General features: G+C 33.0%; 2 protein-coding genes across 2 annotated transcripts; both read left to right on the plus strand.

Annotated features, from left to right (window-relative positions):
- The first annotated feature begins 7,337 nt into the window (after positions 1–7,337).
- LOC104248027 (B3 domain-containing protein At1g49475-like) lies at positions 7,338–11,496 on the plus strand. Its single transcript, XM_009804209.2, has 3 exons — positions 7,338–7,633; positions 8,364–8,553; positions 10,734–11,496. The coding sequence occupies exons 1-3, from the start codon at positions 7,629–7,631 to the stop codon at positions 11,151–11,153; spliced, it is 615 nt and encodes a 204-aa protein (XP_009802511.1). The 5' UTR covers positions 7,338–7,628; the 3' UTR covers positions 11,154–11,496.
- Positions 11,497–14,316: 2,820 nt separating this feature from the next.
- On the plus strand, positions 14,317–17,165 carry LOC104248034 (remorin 4.2-like). Its single transcript, XM_009804221.2, has 2 exons — positions 14,317–15,265; positions 16,741–17,165. The coding sequence occupies exons 1-2, from the start codon at positions 14,525–14,527 to the stop codon at positions 16,930–16,932; spliced, it is 933 nt and encodes a 310-aa protein (XP_009802523.1). The 5' UTR covers positions 14,317–14,524; the 3' UTR covers positions 16,933–17,165.
- The last annotated feature ends 2,317 nt before the right edge of the window (positions 17,166–19,482 follow it).

Below are 19,482 nucleotides of genomic sequence, written 5' to 3' on the forward strand. Positions count from 1 at the left end.
TGTCTTACAACTCAGCCACTTTTACTCGATTTTTTTGAAACTAAAAGATATATTAAATGATGTTTTGGGCTGAGAACTACTATTTTACTATTGCTTGAGGGGCTTATATGATTTCTGGACTGAGTACGGCCAAGGGCCAGATGTGAGGATACTATGGGATCGGGCTGCGCGCCGCAACAGTGTTATACTGATATTGATATGAGGCCAAGGGCCTAGATTTGATGCCACGAGATGGCTTGATATTGCGCTTGGGTCGCAAGGGGCCTCTCCCGGAGTCTGCACACCCCAGTGAGCGCCGTCGACGATAAATAAATGGAGCGGGCTGCACGCCGCAGCGGGTACTATAGGGTACTGTTCTATGTGTTGATTTCTCTTTATATGTCTGTCACTTAACTGCTTATTTGTTGTAGTATTTCTACATTTCGCTTCCATTGGTTTATTACTCTCATATTACTTGTTTTTAAACTGCCGCAGTATAGATTACTCTGTGTTTTCCGTGATTTTTTATTCTCAGTCATTATTTATGCTTATTACTCACTGGGTCGGAGTACTCACATTACTCCCTGCACCTTGCGTGCAGATCCAGGTGCATCTGAGGCTGAGTGAGGATTATTTTAGTTGAGCAACGCATATCCGAGAGCATCGAGGTAGCTGCATGGCATCCACAGCCCTGATCTCTCCCTTCTATCCTTGTTATTAATTAGTATTCCCTAGATGGACATGTATTAGGTTGTTAAACTTGTACTAGAGGCTCGAGACTTGTGACATCAGATCTGTATGGGCTATGTAGTGGTATTATCATCTGAAATTTCGCATATTTAACTCGTTGTCTTAACTCTTATTGGAGTAATTTAACAATTTATCTGTGTTAGCTGATAATGATTTTTATAAGAAAACAGAAAGGCTTGCCTAGCAGTGTGTTGGGCGCCATCACGACCGGGGTTGGGGTCGTGACAAGTTGGTAGCAGTTGTTTAGTTGAATTCTTGGAATATGGTATTTTTATCTCCTAGTTAGAATTAGTGATTGTGTTTCTTTACCGTCTCGGTATTTTATTGATACAACAAAATTTATTTTAACAAAATAGAAGAATTCAGTTCATGTTGATTTTTTGGAACGATTCAATTTTTTTTTTCCTATTAACCATATTCCATATGTATGTAACTATTAGATAGGTATATTTTGATTTGAATCGGTCCATGGTTTAGATTAAGGTTTCTGTTTATGAGTTATCTTTTTCTTATTTCGACTATTGATTGGTAATTTTTTGAAATTAGCTAACAACTTCAAAGTTGTATTAACAACTAAATTCCTTTGTTTGCAAATAAAATCGACTTTTCTAAATACAAAAGTTTTATGTACTATTGACATATTATCTTTCAAAATTTTTATGTTTTTGCAATTTTTACTTATACATCATCATATATATTAGAAATATTAACAAATGTGCAAAATTTTAGGTTTGGAATTAGATTGTAAAACTCTATTAAAAAAAAGAATGAAAAAGATGAAGCGCTAGCCCACCTAGCTAACCACTCAGGACTGAGTTGGACTGACTAATTTAAGGCTCTTTTGAAAGAGAGTCGGCCCGTTCTAGCCATCAAATTTTATGGCCCATGTGACGTGGGATGAGTTAGTCCATTTTGACAGCTCCACTTGTACGTAACTCCAACGAAAAATGGATGCGCTTCAAGTGTCAAAAGAATATAGGGAAATTTTCATAAAGCACTATCTTTTAGTGCTAATTAGTTATCTATAGATACTATTTGCTATATTACGGATTGTAGATACGTTTTTTGTTGTTATAAGATATATTAGATGTATTTAAGCTACTGTATCCATGAATACAATAGCAAAATTAGGCGTGAATCAGGGAAGTACAGCTAATCAGTTGTTGTATTCGAGTGTATTCGACTGTATTCATGGCGTGAAACATATGATTACGACTAGACAGATTATTGTATTCGACTGTATTCACGGTGTGAAACAGGGAGATTACATTGTTTTTAAATATAAAGTGAATCAATTAACATAATAGACTCCTAATATAACTCAACAAACTCAATTATAACACACAAAATTTGTATTTTCAGTTATAGAAAAGATTCTCAACCAAAAAATACCCCAAGAACATAGAAATCTTCAGAGAAATTATATAATACATCTGAATACATAAATTATATTAATTAAAAAAAACTTATGAATACATTCATGGCATATAGCGAGATGGTGAATACGATGAAATACATAGAATACATCGGGATACATTGAAATACAATAAAAGAAAGATAGAGAATACAATAAAATACATGGAATACAGCGAGATACATTGAATTACAATGAGAAAAATAAAGACAACGAATACAATGAAAATCATGAAAATACAACGTAATATGTTTTGAAATTACATTGAAATATATTATTGTTCCATTTGTGAGATGAGATCCAATGGTTTCTTGACTATCTCTTTGATAATCTAGAGCAATTTGATCAGCTTGTTCTGCATCTTTGAGACGTTTTGATGCACCTCCAGTAGGTAATGTACTGCTCTCTAGTATGCTTTTTATGTCGTATCGGTTTATTTCAAAGTTGGTTACTGCATTTAGTCCATGAAATTTTATTGCTGCAATATCATAAGTCGCCACCAACTCCTCTACTGCATTTCAATTCCAGAAGAAGACAAAGCAAAAAAAATGAAAAAAAAAGTTGATTAGCGTATGCAGTTCAATTCCAGAAGAAGACAAAGCAAAAAGAATGAAAAAAGTTGATTAGCGTATAAAGGGAGGGGAAAGTGGGAAGGGATAGAAAGAGAATCGGTGGAAGGAGGAGGAGATCGGAAATTTTAATGGGACAGGGGAAGAGAATGAGATGTATCAAAGTAGAGAAAGAAAGAAAATAGTGTAACTGATTAGCGTATTTAGTGGATGTATCAAAGTATGTGAATACGCCATTAACAAGGAAATTATCAAATTTACTCCCCCTTACCCATTCACCACTGTGTTGAAGTAAAATCGAAATCAAAATTGTAACAGTAGTTCCAACATTCACAATCTCCATAGACATTAGTTGAGTTTGTCGATTTTGTATCAATTTCACAATTTAAGAATGAAATCTCGACTCTATTAAGCTTATTGTAGGCAACAATTGTGCAAAAACTTTGAATTTCAGCATGAATTTTTTGGAGCTCTTCTCTGGGTTTAATCTTCAGAAACCCTAAAAAAAATTCACAATTTAAATAATTGGGCGACTTTTATAGTGTTTGGAGGTTGAAGATCCCATACTGAACGCGTGAATTTAGGATACAAAATCGATTAGGACTGCTTTCCTTTTCGTTTGTGTTGAGCGTATAATTTCAGCTTTTTCAGTTGCTAGCCTTTGTTATTGTTTTTAGGCTATGACTTATAAGGGGTTATTTTGTGGCTATCAGGTGATATAAGTTTGGCCCTAATGGCTACAAATGAAGTTTGCTAAAAAAAACTAAGAAAAAGTCAAAGAGACGAGTATTACTCACGTATAAAACTTAACAAACTATTCTTTGAGTTGAGTTTTTTTTTTTAGTTGAATTCTTGGAATATGGTTTTTTTTATCTCCTAGTTAGAATTAGTTATTGTGTTTCTTTACCATCTCAGTATTTTATTGATACAACAAAATTTATTTTAACAAAATAGAAGAATTCAGTTCATGTTGATTTTTTGGAACCATTCATTTTTTTTCCTATTAACCATATTCCATTTGTATGTAACTATTAGATAGGTATATTTTGATTTGAATCGGTCCATGGTTTAGATTAAGGTTTCTGTTTGTGAGGTATCTTTTTCTTATTTCGATTATTGATTGGTAATTTTTTGAAATTAGCTAACAACTTCAAAGTTGTATTAACAACTAAATTCCTTTGTTTGCAAATAAAGTCGACTTTTCTGAATACAAAAGTTTTATGTACTATTGCATATTATCTTTCAAAAATTTTATGTTTTTGCAATTTTTACTTATACATCATCATATGTATTAGAAATATTAACAAATGTGCAAACTTTTAGGTTTGAATTTAAATTGTAAAACTCTTTTAAAAAAAAGAATGAAAAGGATGAAGCGCTAGCCCACCTAGCTAACGGCCCACTTAGGATTGAGTTGGGATGACTAATTTAAGGCTCTTTCGAAAGAGAGCCGACCCGTTCTAGCCATCAAATTTTATGGCCCACGTGACGTGGGATGAGTTAGTCCATTTTGACAGCTCCACTTGAACGTAACTCCAACGAAAAATGGATGGGCTTCAAGTGTCAAAAGAATATAGGGAAATTTTCATAAAGCACTATCTTTTAGTAGTATTAGCCATCTATAGATATCATTTTCTATATTACGGATTATAGATACCTTTTATGTGGTTATAAGATGTATTTGATGTATTTTAACTATTGTATTCATGAATACAGTAGCAAAAATAAGCGTGAATCAATGAAGTCCAGCTAATCAGTTGTTGTATTCGAGTGTATTTGACTGTATTCATGGAGTGAAATATGGGATTACAGCTGGACAGATTATTGTATTCGACTGTATTCACGGCGTGCAATAGGGGATTATACTGTTTTTAAAATAAAAAGTGAATCAATTAACATAATAGACTCCTAATATAACTCAACAAACTCAATTATAACACAAAATTTGTATTTTCAGTTATAAAAAAGATTCTCAACCAAAAAATACCCCAAAAACATAGAAATCTTCAGAGAAATTATATAATACATCTGAATACATAAATTATATTAATTAAAAAAAACTTATGAATACATTCATGGCATATAGCGAGATAGTGAATACGATGAAATACATAGAATACAGCGGGATACATTGAAATACAATGAAAAAAAGACAGAGAATACAATAAAATACATGCAATACAGCGAGATACATCGAATTACAATAATAATAAAAAAGACAAGGAATACAATGAAAATACAACGTAATCCGTTGAAATTACATTGAAATATATTATTGTTCCATTTGTGAGATGAGATCCAATGGTTTCTTGACTAACTCTTTGATAATCTAGAGCAATTTGATCAGCTTGTTCTGCATCTTTGAGGCGTTTTGATGCACCTCCAATAGGTAAGGTACTGCTCTCTAGTATGCTTTTTACGTCGTATCGGTTTATTTCAAAGTTGGTTACTGCATTTAGTCCACGGAATTTTATTGCTACAATATCTTAAGTCGCCGCCAACTCCTCTACTGCAGTTCTATGCAAAAAGAATGAAAAAAAAGTTGACTAGCATATAAAGGGAGGGGAAAGTGGGAAGGGATAGAAAGAAAATTGGTGGAAGGAGGAGGAGAACCGAAATTTTAATGGGATGGAGGAAGAGAATAAGTTGTATCAAAGTAGAGAGAGAAAGAAAATAGTGTAACTGATTAACGTATTTAGTGGCTTAGGGCTAGGAGATAACCAAAATTAAATATTTTGCTATAAACCTTAAAAGGTATCTATAGAATATACTTTTTTTAAATGGTATTTATTTAAAATAAATAAAGTGTTAACCTTTGCTATATGAGGTAAAAATTCCAAGAATATATGTACCAAATTATCCCTTAACTTTAATTATAATTTAAAATTACATTAGATAAAAGCTCTAGTATGGATAGGGATATCAATGGTTCGGTTCAGCTGGTTATTTAAAGTTTGTACCATTCTAATTTTTTTGGTTACTTTATTATGGATAAACAAAATTAGACTTTTCAAAACCGTCTCAATCATCTCGATTTCTCTTTAGTATCGGCACATTTCGATTAATTTTTGGTATTTTATTAAATATCATATAAAAGCCGTTAGTAGAAGTTAGATCACGATAATATACATACTTGTATAGGAGTTGGCAAAATTCTCAAGATATTTTTACTATTTAAGGGGTAATGAATCAAGAAAACATGAAAGATGGCCAGAGTTAGGATCCATCCCACTATTCTATAAAAGTGTAAAAGAAACTAAGGAATATAAGAAAAACATAAATCACACGAGTGGAAAGATATTAATCAAACTGGAGTCAAGAATAGGGTCTATAAAAAATTAAGTATTCAAAAAGATAAATTTAAATTATGCGAGAGAAAACATACTCAATATGTTGTATTTCTCCACTCATAATCACTGGAATACCTTATGTCTTGTTACTCATAATGTTGGAACTAATTTAGTTTCATTAGGAGCATCATAATAGGTTTGGGAGTTGAAATTTTGAGTTGTAATTATTTGTTGGCTTGTAACCGTTTTCATAAAAAGAAGTAACCCAAATAGTCGTCCACTCAACCACTTAAACTAAAAATAGTCGGTAGAGGTATAATATGCATAATATATGTATTACATGTGTATAAATAATATATAATCTATGTATATTGCAACAAAAATGTAAACAATAAATCCCTTTCAATAATCCTAAGGCCTAGAAAGAAATATAATGCTTTATTTTTTTAAAGTTAATATATTAAATCTATTTTCATATATAAATTTATTCGGTATATTTTGGTTTATTTTTATAAATAAAAAAATTTATCCTAGTTATTTGGTACAATTATAAATTTATATAAATCTACGATTTTATTAGAAGAACCTAATAATTAGTACAATTACATTTATATATTACACAATCAATTACAGAATAAACGTTTTTCATATAAAATATATAATAATATATAACAATGCAGATGTTATTAGTTACGATCTCAATTACAAATGAGAAAAATCGTAGATTAATGCAGTGGGGAGAATAAGAAGATTAAACTAGAAAATTTGAAGAATTAGAACAATAATTGTGAGAGCTTACTTCAATCTGTAGATTGAGGCCTCTAGATTCTGCTAAAACAGAGTATGAGGTCATGTCGCATAACTTTTAGAAACAGAGTAGGGGTATTTTTGTCAACAAATTATTCCGGTGCTAATGTAATGGCTAAATATAGTTGACTTTTGATTATGTGGCTAAATTTGATTGACCAACAGTAAAAATGGCTATTTATAAATTTTTCGCTTATTTTTTTCAATTTAATATATTAAATCTATTTTCCATATGTAAATTTATTTGGTACAATTCAGTATCTTTTTGATTTATTTTTATAAAATAAAAAATTTATCCTAATTATTCCGTACGGTTATAAATTTATATAATTTATGATTTTATTAAAAAAATCTAATAATCAGTACAATTAGGTTGGGTCGATTTAGTCGATTTTTAAATATCCAATATATAGGTCAAGGGTAAAATAATATTTTCTTAAAACCGGGATAAGAGTAGACAAAAAACTTGGTAGACAAAAGTGCTCAATTTTGAAAAATAGAGCGGCAAATCTGACACTTTTTCGCTAACTTGGTCGAGAAAACACCACCCACAAAATAACCTAAATAACTGTAGAAATTCCCCTAAACCCCTAAATCTCGGCCCAATTCGGATCCTAAAACGGGTTTGTGCAATCGACCTATAAATCCCTTCGAATCTCCCGCACTCAAATTCTCCAGCTTCGATTTATCGATTTGGGTTGGCTGTCAGCTCTGATTTCGGGTTTTTAATTTGACCCATTAATGGAACAGTGAGTCTTCTTCGCTCTAACCAATTGGAGTATCAGTTAGCATAGGAGCTGATTTATTGAGTATCGGCCAATGAGGTAAATGCTAGATTTTCTAATCTATGTACTGCTGGATTATAGGAATTTGTGTGTTTTGTATGTTAGGAATTGTTGTGTTTATGGTCTTAGCGTACGTAAAATTATTTTAAGATAAATTTAGTTAATGAACAGAATCACAAACTACACGCGCAAAGAAACAAAAAGGAGGAACAAGATGAAGTTAAGGAATATGCCCCGAGCTTTTGTCTAGTGGTAAGAGCGCAACGCATGATGAGTGGGTTAGACGCGCATCCTAGGTTCAGCATTGCCACTGATAGAAGCCCGGTATAAGTGGATAAGGTCAGAGGGGCGGACTCATTATTCGCTAAATTTGATTGTTCACCTCTATCCCAAGGGATTTCAGTTATTTAAAAAAGATGAAGAGAAGGAATAATGAAAATAAAGTGGAGCAAATTATTGAACCCAGTGTGTGATGTGTGGGTTCGAACCTGCCATAGATAAAAGCCCGGTCTTTAAGGAAGGGGGGTTCCATTTTTCACAACTATGCCCCGCTGGCCCTGGGATTGATCAGTTATTATAAAAAGGAAGAAAAGGAATAATGGAAAGCAAATTAAAAGGAATAAATATTTTCAAGTGGATTATATATTCATTGTGTTAGTTTTTTCTAACAAAAATAAAGGACTCGACTTAGGATTGAGCTTTAATATCATTGCCTACATGTTTCAACGATTAATGTCGATAATTCTATTTTGTCACATCTTTAATGCAGTCCAGACGAGGAGATTGATTTTTCTCACTGCAGTCTCAATAAGCAAAATTTTGACGCTACCTTATCACACGAAGAGCAAACGGCAGAGACAGTAGAGAGTCGCCTGCCAGAGGAACCAAAACCGGTAGATAGCCCGGAGAAACCACCTCAGTTCTTCAAGATTATCCTATCTCCTCATGCCTCTAAATTAGTAAGTTCTGCAAATTGGTTTATGATGAGGCATTTTTATAATATCTTTCTTTTCTGTTTATAGTTGTATGGCCTCTGTGCTCTTCATTTGTGCTTTGGTAGTGCTTTCTCTTCTTTAAGTTTGTGAAGATTTTTTAAGTTTTTAAATCCCCCTTTTGGTTTGTAAAAAATAGTTTCTTTTAATAAATAGGAGCATTTCGTCTAAAACAATGTTGATAGTAGAAGAGGTGGTGGATCCTGTGCATTTAGTCCTAGTCAACATCTTGTGCGTGGATGATTTTTAAAATGTCTGTAATTTGATGATCCATTTAAAGTCCAACTTCATTTTCGGAAACTTAATCGGACTAACATTGATTAACAAGTGTACCACTGGAATGTGTGTACTTTTTCGATGATGTCATTTTCTGTAATAAAATGACATCAAACTAGGAGTGAAAAATGTGATTTCAAATTAAGATGGAGATGCAGTAAGGAGCTTTCTTTAACTTAGGGGGTTAGGCCAAGTCGATATCTTGTTTCGAGTAGTATTAATAAATAATTAGCCAACTTTTAATATTAGAACCTAAGTTGCTCGGACTCGGGTGCGGGTATCCGATACGGGCACGGATTCGAGTGTCGGATTTGGCAAAATCTAAATTTTAATATTCGGTGGTGCTGATCCAGGTATGGATACGGGTGCAGAGATTCGGCTAAAAAAATTCAAAATTACAAAAAATAGAGCTATAAAGAGAAAAAAGGCCATTCAAGGCCTTCCACCAACTCTACATCTATATCGCTGCTACTGTCTACCAGAAGTCCGAAATCAGAACACGACCCCTTGAATTTTTGTTTTTTCTGAAACACAAAGCAACAAATATGAGGCAAAAGTACTGCAATATTGAAGTTATGACATTTGTCATGTCTTAAATCTGTTTTATTTTTAATTTGAGAAATCAAAATCTCAATTTCCCCCCAAATTTGTGGATGGACATAGGTCAAAGTATCCGAAGTTAGTTGACTGAATCTGGAACGTATCCCGCTCTCGCACCCGCTCCCATCCCGTGTTGAGATGGGTGCAACACCAAAAACGAAGAGTTCGCGCTACTTAGATTAGAACAACTCCTCTCTAACTCCAAACTCATGGGCGATGCTACAATATTTGAAAGCAAGTCATGTATTGTATCTATGATTGCCATGCCTTTCAAGTAGGTTTTTAAAATGTTCACGAGTGGGTTCTTGACATAAGCATTTTAGCAAATTGACATTTTCTTCATAGTATTTATGTATTTAGTGTGTCAAATTAAATGGGGTTAGATACAGGCTCTCGAGGGTGTGGAAAGCTTGAGGATCAGAAGGTATTTGGCAAACCTTAATTTGAATGTAAACCAGTCTAAAAAAGATCCCTGTTTTGAGCAGAACAAAAATGAATAACATGAATCCTTTGAATTGAAGAAATTGAGAATTAGAAAGGTGTCTGGTCTTCTTAGCATTTGATTGCATAACACCTTTGATCAGCTTTACCAGCAAAGGGATATCGACTTAAAAGAGGATTGATAACAATGGACAAGCTATCTTGGCTTTCGTTTTTTCATCTCTTTTGGTTGACCAATAACTATTTTTGACTTTCATGTTTGCTCTGTTCTGGGTGATCAAAATATTTTTTATAAGGAAAGATAAAAATAAAGAAAGAAAGAGGAGGTTTAAATACTTATATTCTCATGCATAATTGTCCCCAAAAAAATCTGTATTCTCATGCATATAGAACTCATTGAAGTTGAATCAACAGTGGGCAATGCAGCATTGCCGCAAATTGTTATTCGCTGGGAAATTCTAGTGGTTGTGCCATATATATGATAAGAAGCCAGCACCACGATTAAGAGCCTATAGTGGAAAAGAAATGTCCAGCTTAAGCAACTGAAATGAAAGCTTCAGTCATGCGAACTTGATTGACAGATTCTAGACCTGAGCTTACTGATCACTTTCAGTATTTGTTTTTTGTCCGTACAGGATTTTCCTACTTTGTATCGTGCTATCACTTTTTCTTTCTCCTTTCGTAGCAATATGTGGTTTGAAACTTGACTGCAGCTTCTTCAGCCTTCTTAGACCAACTTTTTAGTCTGAAGGTTTCCTTACCTTTCTATTTGTTTTCTACTGTTCTTCTCTTATGTTTTATTCATCTCTTTCCAATTTTGATATCCTCAGCACATCCCTGATGAATTTATGATGGAGTATGGGGACAATCTGCGAGATGTTGTGTCGCTCGAGGTCCCAAATGGTGCAATATGGAAAGTAAAATTGCATAACTGTAGTGGCATGGCATGGTTTAAGGAGGGCTGGAACAAATTCAAGGAGTACTATTCAATTGGTTGTGGTTACTTTTTACTCTTCCGATATACCGGAAATTCTCGTTTCTCTGTCTTTATATTTGATTTAAGTGCTTCCGAGATTGATTATCCTCCTGGCCCAAATGAAGATGAGATTTCTCCTGGCCAAAATGAAGATTTGACACCAGAGAATTTATGTGTTGTGGCTGAGCCAGAGGAAAATCCCTTAACATGTCAAGAAAATAGTTGTGCGGAGACGTTACTAATGATATCCCACCCATCAAGGTCAAATGTATAGATATCTTGAAGGCCAGTTTTCCTCTTTTTTTTTTTTTTCTTTTAAAATTTAGGATTTAAGTTATATGAAGGGGAGCCTTGACGTAACTGGTAAAGTTGCTGTCATGTGACCAGGAGGTCACGAGTTCAAGTCGTGGAAACAGCCTCTTGCATAAATGCAGTGTAAGGTTGCGTATAATAGACCCGTGTGGTTCGGTCCTTCCCCGGACCCCGCGCATAGCGGGAGCTTAGTGCATCGTGTTGCCCTTTAGGATTTAAGTATATACACTAATACTGAAAACATCATTTACGTTATCGATGAAGTTTAATCTATGATAGCAGGTTAGTTGCCATTTTTAATCGGACTACTAAGTAGTAATGCTTATCATAGAAATTTGCTTGCGTTTATCTTATAAGTACTTTGAATGTGCAAGACTTTTATATCATGTTAGTACGTGAAACTTAAACTCTTATATTTCTAGAGATACTTTATATGTTTGTTGTGAAAACATTATTTACGTTATCGGTGAAGTTTAATATATTATAGCAGGTCAGTTATCATTTTTACTCGAATACTAATTACTAATACTCATCATAGAGATTTGCTTGCGATTATCTGATAGGAATTTTGATCGTGCAAAACTTTTTATATCGTTAGTACGTAGAACTTAAGCTCTTATTTTTATAGAGATACTTTATATGTTTTTTTGCCAAAGAAGTTGTATAGATAACTTCATGGTGCTTAGTAGTAAGTTCCATGTTCTTTTATATTGAAGTTATTTGTGAGTAACTTGTTTATTCTTTCAATCATATTAGTCGTTGGCAACATAAATTTATTCAAAAACATATTTGTTTTTTAGAAAAATATCAGCATTTGTTACATTTTCTCCGGTACACCCTTATTGCTCCAATTAGTTGTGTGTGATTAAGTGAGACATTTAAGAAATAGATAAATGATAATTTAGACAAACACTCTTATAATCAAGGATATTAAATATATTTAAGTGCGCAATTTTTTTAAAAAGACCAGATAATATGAACCATAGGTAATATAATTTATACTTTTAGTATTGCAGTTCCATTTCAAATTTTTTAATTATCGAACTGTTCCTAGTGAGACATGAGTATAATACAATGTATCAAGCAAACACTTAAAAATCTTATTTATTATAAAATGACAAAAGCATCAACTTCAAAAGTCGAACTTCATATAAACTTAGTCGTTGATGGAAATCACAAACTAAATTTTAATAAATAAAGTGACAAAAAAGAACTAATTACTACACATCCTTTTCAAGCCTTCTTTGGTCCAATACTACTGTAAACACCTGTATTTAATTTTCAATTTAAAAAGAAAAAAAAAAACAAAACAGAACAATGGAAACATGTCATATTCCACCCCCTAGCTCGTTCCCCACTCACATTTACATCATTAATTTTAATCAGAAAAGAAATAAAAAAAAAGTTTAGAATAAGATAACCAAAAAAAATAAAAATAAGCTATTAATTTTTTTTTCATGAATATCTTTTTTATAACCATTTGATGTTCGGGACGTACTGTACCCAGTGGCGGAGCTAGGGAAAGGGAGGTTCGGATTGAAGGGGTTCATTTACCAGAAAATAATAGTATCTATAACGTCAGTGTTATCTATATTAGTATAATAAATGATGAATTCTCTCGGCTTCTTCGCTTGTTCATTTATTCTTTTTTGAATCACTTTCGTAAAAATCTTTCCTCCGTCTCAAATTCAGGCCTTGACGGTTCATTAGCTGGAAAAGTAATCTCTATCACGGTTTCATATTTTCATGGCTCGAATCCGAGATCTTTGACTACGGGTAAAAAGATTCAAAATTGTTGATGATCTTAATGAATGTCTTAATCATTAGTTAATCAATAGTTTACTACTCTAATTTAGAGCTTCATAATGTTGATTAATTATCACGTGAGACGTGGGCATCTTGAAATCCTCAATATTTTATTCGTTATTCTTCCATACACGTGTCAATGATCTGTCGATTGCCAGGTCATCAATGCATGTGTGAAAACGACATAAGGGATTGAGTACCTTATATCCAATAGTATGTGTCCACGTGGCTATTTTTAATTTGGGGTGATACTGTTAACCTGCGACGCGTGTGTAGATTGTGTATGGTCCACCACTATTTTCCAAATGTTGGTGGGTCCCGCACATGTAGAATCTTCTTTGGCCGACACTACTTTGAGACAAAAGTCGAAAGTGATCTTTTTATTTGCAATTAAGTGCCTATGGTTTACAGTATCTATGGATTTGGTCCTTCTTGTCAAGATTTAAGTTACATGAGACAGACAAAATAATTTGTTTTTGCACTATCGGTCCAATATTATTACTTTATTTTTAAAAAAGTACACACGAAGAAATTAATGGGATTCAACGGCTAATAAGTATGAGTTTATTCAAATCCTTATATAATTCAACACAAAAAAACTTTTTAACATTATATATATAATATAATTTTTTGCTCCGCCCATACTTATCATTATATAGTAAGGGTGAATGTAGAAGGTAATTATGAGTTTATTCAAATCCTGTAGATTTGACCTAGACTCTGTATATATGCTAAGAAGTTCGTTAAATAAGTACAAATAATTCATTTTTAAATTTTTTGTAAATCAAATGAGTTGTGGTAGAATTTCAAAAACGAAAGCATAAAGTTCAAATTTTAAATCAATTAAAACCCATGCTCAACATATTTTAATTTTCGAATGCAGGATTTTTGATAAAAATAAAAGGTCAAGTAGGTTTAAGTTAAATTTTCTCTTATATATCAATAAGCTAGACTCATATCGTAAGTTGTTTCATGCCATAAATATATTCGGACATGGCCTCTAGTGTCTACTTAGAACTTAAACTCATAAGAATAAACCTTAGAATATACTATAGTTGATGATCCCACCCCAAGAATGGAAGCATGGGAAAATAAAGATTTTTGCATATAATCTGAGGAAAAAACTTCAATTAACATGAAATGAGGGAGTCAATTAAAAATTTCAAGCCAAAAAAATCCAAAAAACTCATCATAATTAGCCTAACACCACTTTTTCTTTCTCTAGCTGTATATTTCTTACTTTACTTTATTTAGCTGTATATGTAAATTATGGAACCATCACTTCAAACCATAGTACAAATTTCTTGAACTCTTCTCATTCCTCAATTACTACTCCAACGTGCATGTGTGGCTCATATCACTTTTGACCATTCTTTAATTAATTATAGCCAAAAAAAAAAATATCAAGATTATGTTGCTTGTTATTTCTTTTTCACCCTTCTATTCTCCTTTTGTCCTTACTCCTCCTCCTCCACCACCATCTTCTTCTTATTCTTGATCCTACAAGAAATTAACAAGAATCTTGACATGTTGAATGATCAAAGAGCTCTAGTCATAGCAAACACGAGCAACAATAACAACAACAGCAACAACAACAACAACAACAACAACATAGAAACTGATCACGATGATCAGCATGATGATCAAAATCAAGATCAAGATCATCGAGACGATCATATTAGAGACATACATGCTCTAACACCACCAAGGCAACCACTATCGACGAATATTAATCTTGGTCGTAGAAGAGAAACTTGGGAAACAAGTAGCCATAGATCATCATCTTTGTCCTCAGAAGGAGGAGCTCCAAGTGAGAACTTTACAACCATGAGTAGAGAGTTCAATGCTTTGGTTCTAGCTGGATCTTCAATTCCTACTACAAATAACAACAATGGTACAAGTCATGAAGCTGAAGGTACAAGTCATACCAACTTGGGAAGGATTTTTGAAGAGGAAAATATGGAGGAAAATAATCCTTTAGCTATTGTAGCAGATAATAATAATATTCATTTAGATCCAAGTCCATCACCTAGAGCACATGGTACAACTAGTGGAACTAGTGAGAGTTCAAATATGAGTGTAAGCCAATTACAAGGAGAAATGACAGTACATAGGGTGAAAAAAGAAGAAGTTGAATCAAAGATTAATGCATGGCAAACTGCTAAAATTGCTAAGATTAATAATAGGTTTAAGAGAGAAGATGCTGTTATTAATGGTTGGGAAAATGAAGAGGTCCAAAAGGCAACTTCTTGGATGAAGAAAGTTGAGGTATGTGTACTCCTTATTTCTCCGTCTATATTATCTGTCTTTTAAGATTTTTTCGTACCCTTTAAATATTTGAAATACGTATCGAATGGTTAAAAATATTTGAATTTAAGTTGTATGCACTTGTATACAACTTATATTAATTAAATCCATTTGTAATTCTTGACGTGAAGCAATAACATATCTCGGTAGTCGGTACTCAAAGAGCATGACATAGCTTCATATGATAAATATTAAGGTATGCGTAATGATTTTTTTAATTATCAGTATAATTTAACATGTTATAGCAGATTACTTATCGATTACAGCTATAAATAGAGTGATCTACAATGACATATTAAGTAACCTAATTATGTAAGCCTTGACGTAACTGATAAAGTTGTTGTCATGTGACCAGGAGGTCACGGGTTTGAGCCGTGAAAACATCCCCTTATGGTACTGCCCTTTTAACCTAATTATGTAAATATTTATTATCCTGTCTATCTATAAAAATTAAACTCATAAATAATAAAACTCCACTAAATGTAGCATTTTTAGACTCTATACAGACAGGTAACCAGAAGTACGTAATTGAATAATTTATGATCCATCTTTGTTAAACAGCCTATCCGACAATATTACGACAGTATAATTCATTTCTTTGAGTTGTTGAATATGAATTATATCCATATGACTTTAAAGGACAAACACAAAATGCATAAGTTCATTTCAAAAGTGAATTTTTTCTTGCTTTAGTCAGCTATTTATGCAGCTACAAAATATACCAAATTATAACCCCCCCCCCCCCCCCACAAGGCAAAAGTAAAGAAGAAAAAGATCTTTTTGGTTTTGTTGCCTCTATCCTGAGGTTGGTGTTTGGAAACAGAATGTTTAATAGGTTTTTATACTTTTTTGTTCTATTTTATTTTGATACTCTTTTGTCTGTTTCGAATAATCAATACATATTTTATATTTAAAAACTTTTTAGCGTTAAAGTTCTCATTTTATCCTTAACGTCATGCTCTTATGGTCATAGAAATGTCATGATAAGTTTAATACCACAAGTTCTATGATGACTTTTGATATATATCATATCTCTCTTTCCTTTTCGGTATATGTTCAGAAAAAAAATAATACATTTATATATTTGGAGACCCTTTAACTTTAAACTTCTTATTTTATCCTTATTAGTATATATGCTCTTATAGCCCATAGAAAACGTCAAACAAAACGTCATTTGTTTGAGACCATAAGTTCGTATTTTTGATGAGTTGAAAGTCCTTTCTTTTCTTAAACTTTATACTCAATCAAACACCATCATATATGTTGCTCAGGCTCTCAAAAAATGCTCCGGCGTACTGGTTCTTAAAAAATACACTACTTTTGAAGGATCTGACACACATCCAATGACATCTTCAAAGAATTCGAACAACATAGACCACCTTATGAAATGAAACCGAGGAATAATATTTTTTTATTTTTGTGACATGTTTTTCCAGAGGAAGCTAGAGGAGAAAAGAGCAAAAGCACTAGAAAAAATGCAAAATGATGTAGCAAATGCAAGAAGAAAAGCAGAGGAAAGAAGAGCATCAGCTGAAGCTAAGAGAGGAACAAAAGTAGCTAGAGTTCTTGAATTAGCCAACTTAATGAGAGCAGTTGGTAGAGCTCCAGCCAAACGCTCCTTCTTTTAAAGAGTGCGTTCTGAAATGTATATCGAATTTTCTCTTTATATATAAAGGGTTAGATCCGAAATATTAGGTTCCTGCCGATCCCACAAACTCATGGTTGGATCCGCCACCAAGTATATTGGAGCACTCTACGAGTTTGGTGAGTGAGTGAATTGTAGTATTGAAACACTTTGTACAGTTTTTTGGATGTTACACAAACATATAGTTTTATGAGCTTATGAACTTTTGTTTTGGGACATTTAAATCTACTATTACTATGATCTCTCCTCCCCTAAATACAGAGGCAAGGCTAGGATTTGAACCTTATAGGTTCGAGATTATAATCTTTTTAAGTTATTAAGTTTTAAATTAATAATTTGTACATGTTTATTGGATTTCTTAATACAAATACAGGGTTTGAACAAAAGTTATTAGGTTCAGTCGAATCCGCAATCAACACTGCGCCTCCGCACCTGCCTAAACACTTGTCTTTGATCTCTCACGCTGTAAACAACAAAAATAACTATGCATCAGTCCTAAATAAGTTGAGGTCGACTGTATGAATTCTCATTAATCATGTTTCTCTTTTGTGTGAGGATTTATTCTGTCAGCCTATCACAATCTTTTTCCTTTATTCGAACGTGGGAGTATTGACAGTATGAGCAAATTCACATAGGCGGAATTATAAGTTGATAATATAACAAAACGAAAAATTCCATAACACCGCTTGACTTCAGTTGCAGAATTTTAGTAAAGGGCAACTTGATGCACAAAGCATTCTGTATTTACGCAGGGTCGAGGGAAGAGCCACACCCCTAAAGGCGTGATATAGATATCCTACCCCAATATAAGCATTGACAACTGCTTTCACTACTCAAACACGTAACCTATAGGTCACATGAAGACAATTTTACCATTGCTCCAAGGCTTCCCTCCATAGATATTTTGATATGGAACTGGCTTTTTGGTATTCATTATCTCTAATTACCTACTGAATTGTCAGAATTAGGAACAAACAAATAAAGAGATTGTGTAAAACAACACATGATATTCTAATTAATCCCACTAATGCTTTACTTAATTTGTTAATACTTAATGAGTCATCAGTATTCACAACAAACGGAAAAGGAAGGGTGTAAAGTAACATAAAGGGAAATTTTGAAATATTAAATCAAATCCCACTAATGCTTTACTTAATTTGTTTATGACAAGATAATGAAAGAAAAATGATAATGCAAGGATGCACTAGTCCAGGACAAGAATAAAGATAAATAAATTTTTTCATTCCTATACACGAAACTTTATTATCCTAAATGTTCGTGTTTAATAAATTACCCTACCTACACAAATTTTGTTTACAAAATATATACATTACACCTTAAAAGACTCTCAATCCATTATTTGTGCCTTTAGTTACACCCCTTTCCTTTTTTCCTCTCCTCTCTCCCCTTTTCTCTCCAGATTCTCTCTTTCTCCCCATATCTTCGGCAGATAAGTCACATACAAACAACATTGTCTGCCCCTTGATTGGATTTAATTCATAATGTGTGAGTGTCCTATTTAAATACAACTTAGATTGGGAAAAAACCACAGAAACGGTAGCAACAATATCAATGAACCTCTATTTTGTCCTTATCATTTTTCCATGAACTATCAATGCACAATGAAATTGATATTAAACCAGGTTCAGATTTTGGATTTTGAAGTATAGTTTGTGAATAATACTCATGTAAACAAAGTTCATTTATTGTGGTTAACGATGAACTAAAGTTAATTTAGTACTATCACTCAATCCTAGATCGTACAATATGTTTCTCCCTCATTTTAGTGATAACCAAAGTTGCGAGTAATGTTGTTGAACTGGAATCTGGAGTACAATTATTAGCTCCAACGTCCCTCACATGTCAAGCTGAATATGATAACGTTCAAAGATATACAATCACTAAGAGACGATCAATGCATTAGCCAAAGATTATGGTACTATGCATGTGATGACCCAAAATGTCATCTTTAAATTAAACAATCATCTCATTATTCGACTTGCGTGCGCAATCCGTATTAATTTTCGGAAGGGTTTTATATAAAAAATGGATTAAATTGTGAACTACAGCTTTAAAACTCAACTGAGTTGACTTCGGTCAATATTTTGAATAAACGAACTCGGATAAAAGTTTTGACCATTCCGGTAGTTCCGTATCGTGATTTGGGACTTGGTCATATGCCCGAAATCGAATTTAGAGGTCCCTAGATCAAATTATTGCCATTTAACGGAATTTAGAAATCTAAGGCTAAAAATTTCTTAAGTTTGACCGGAGATTTGACTTTTGAGAAAAAGACCCGAAAATAGAATTTTGATGATTCCAATAGTTTCGTATGGTGATTTTGGACTTAAGAGTATGTTCGGATTTGGATTTGGAACTCCGTAGGACAATTCAGCGCATTTTGGCGAATGTTGGAAAATAAAAGATTTTTGGAAAAGTTTGACCAACTGTTGACTTTTTGATATCGGGGTCAGAATACAGTTTTAAAAATTTTCATAGCTTCATTATTTCATTTATGACTTGTATGCAAAAT

Source organism: Nicotiana sylvestris, chromosome 4, assembly GCF_000393655.2.
Source record: "Nicotiana sylvestris chromosome 4, ASM39365v2, whole genome shotgun sequence".
Classification (NCBI taxonomy): Eukaryota; Viridiplantae; Streptophyta; class Magnoliopsida; order Solanales; family Solanaceae; genus Nicotiana; species Nicotiana sylvestris.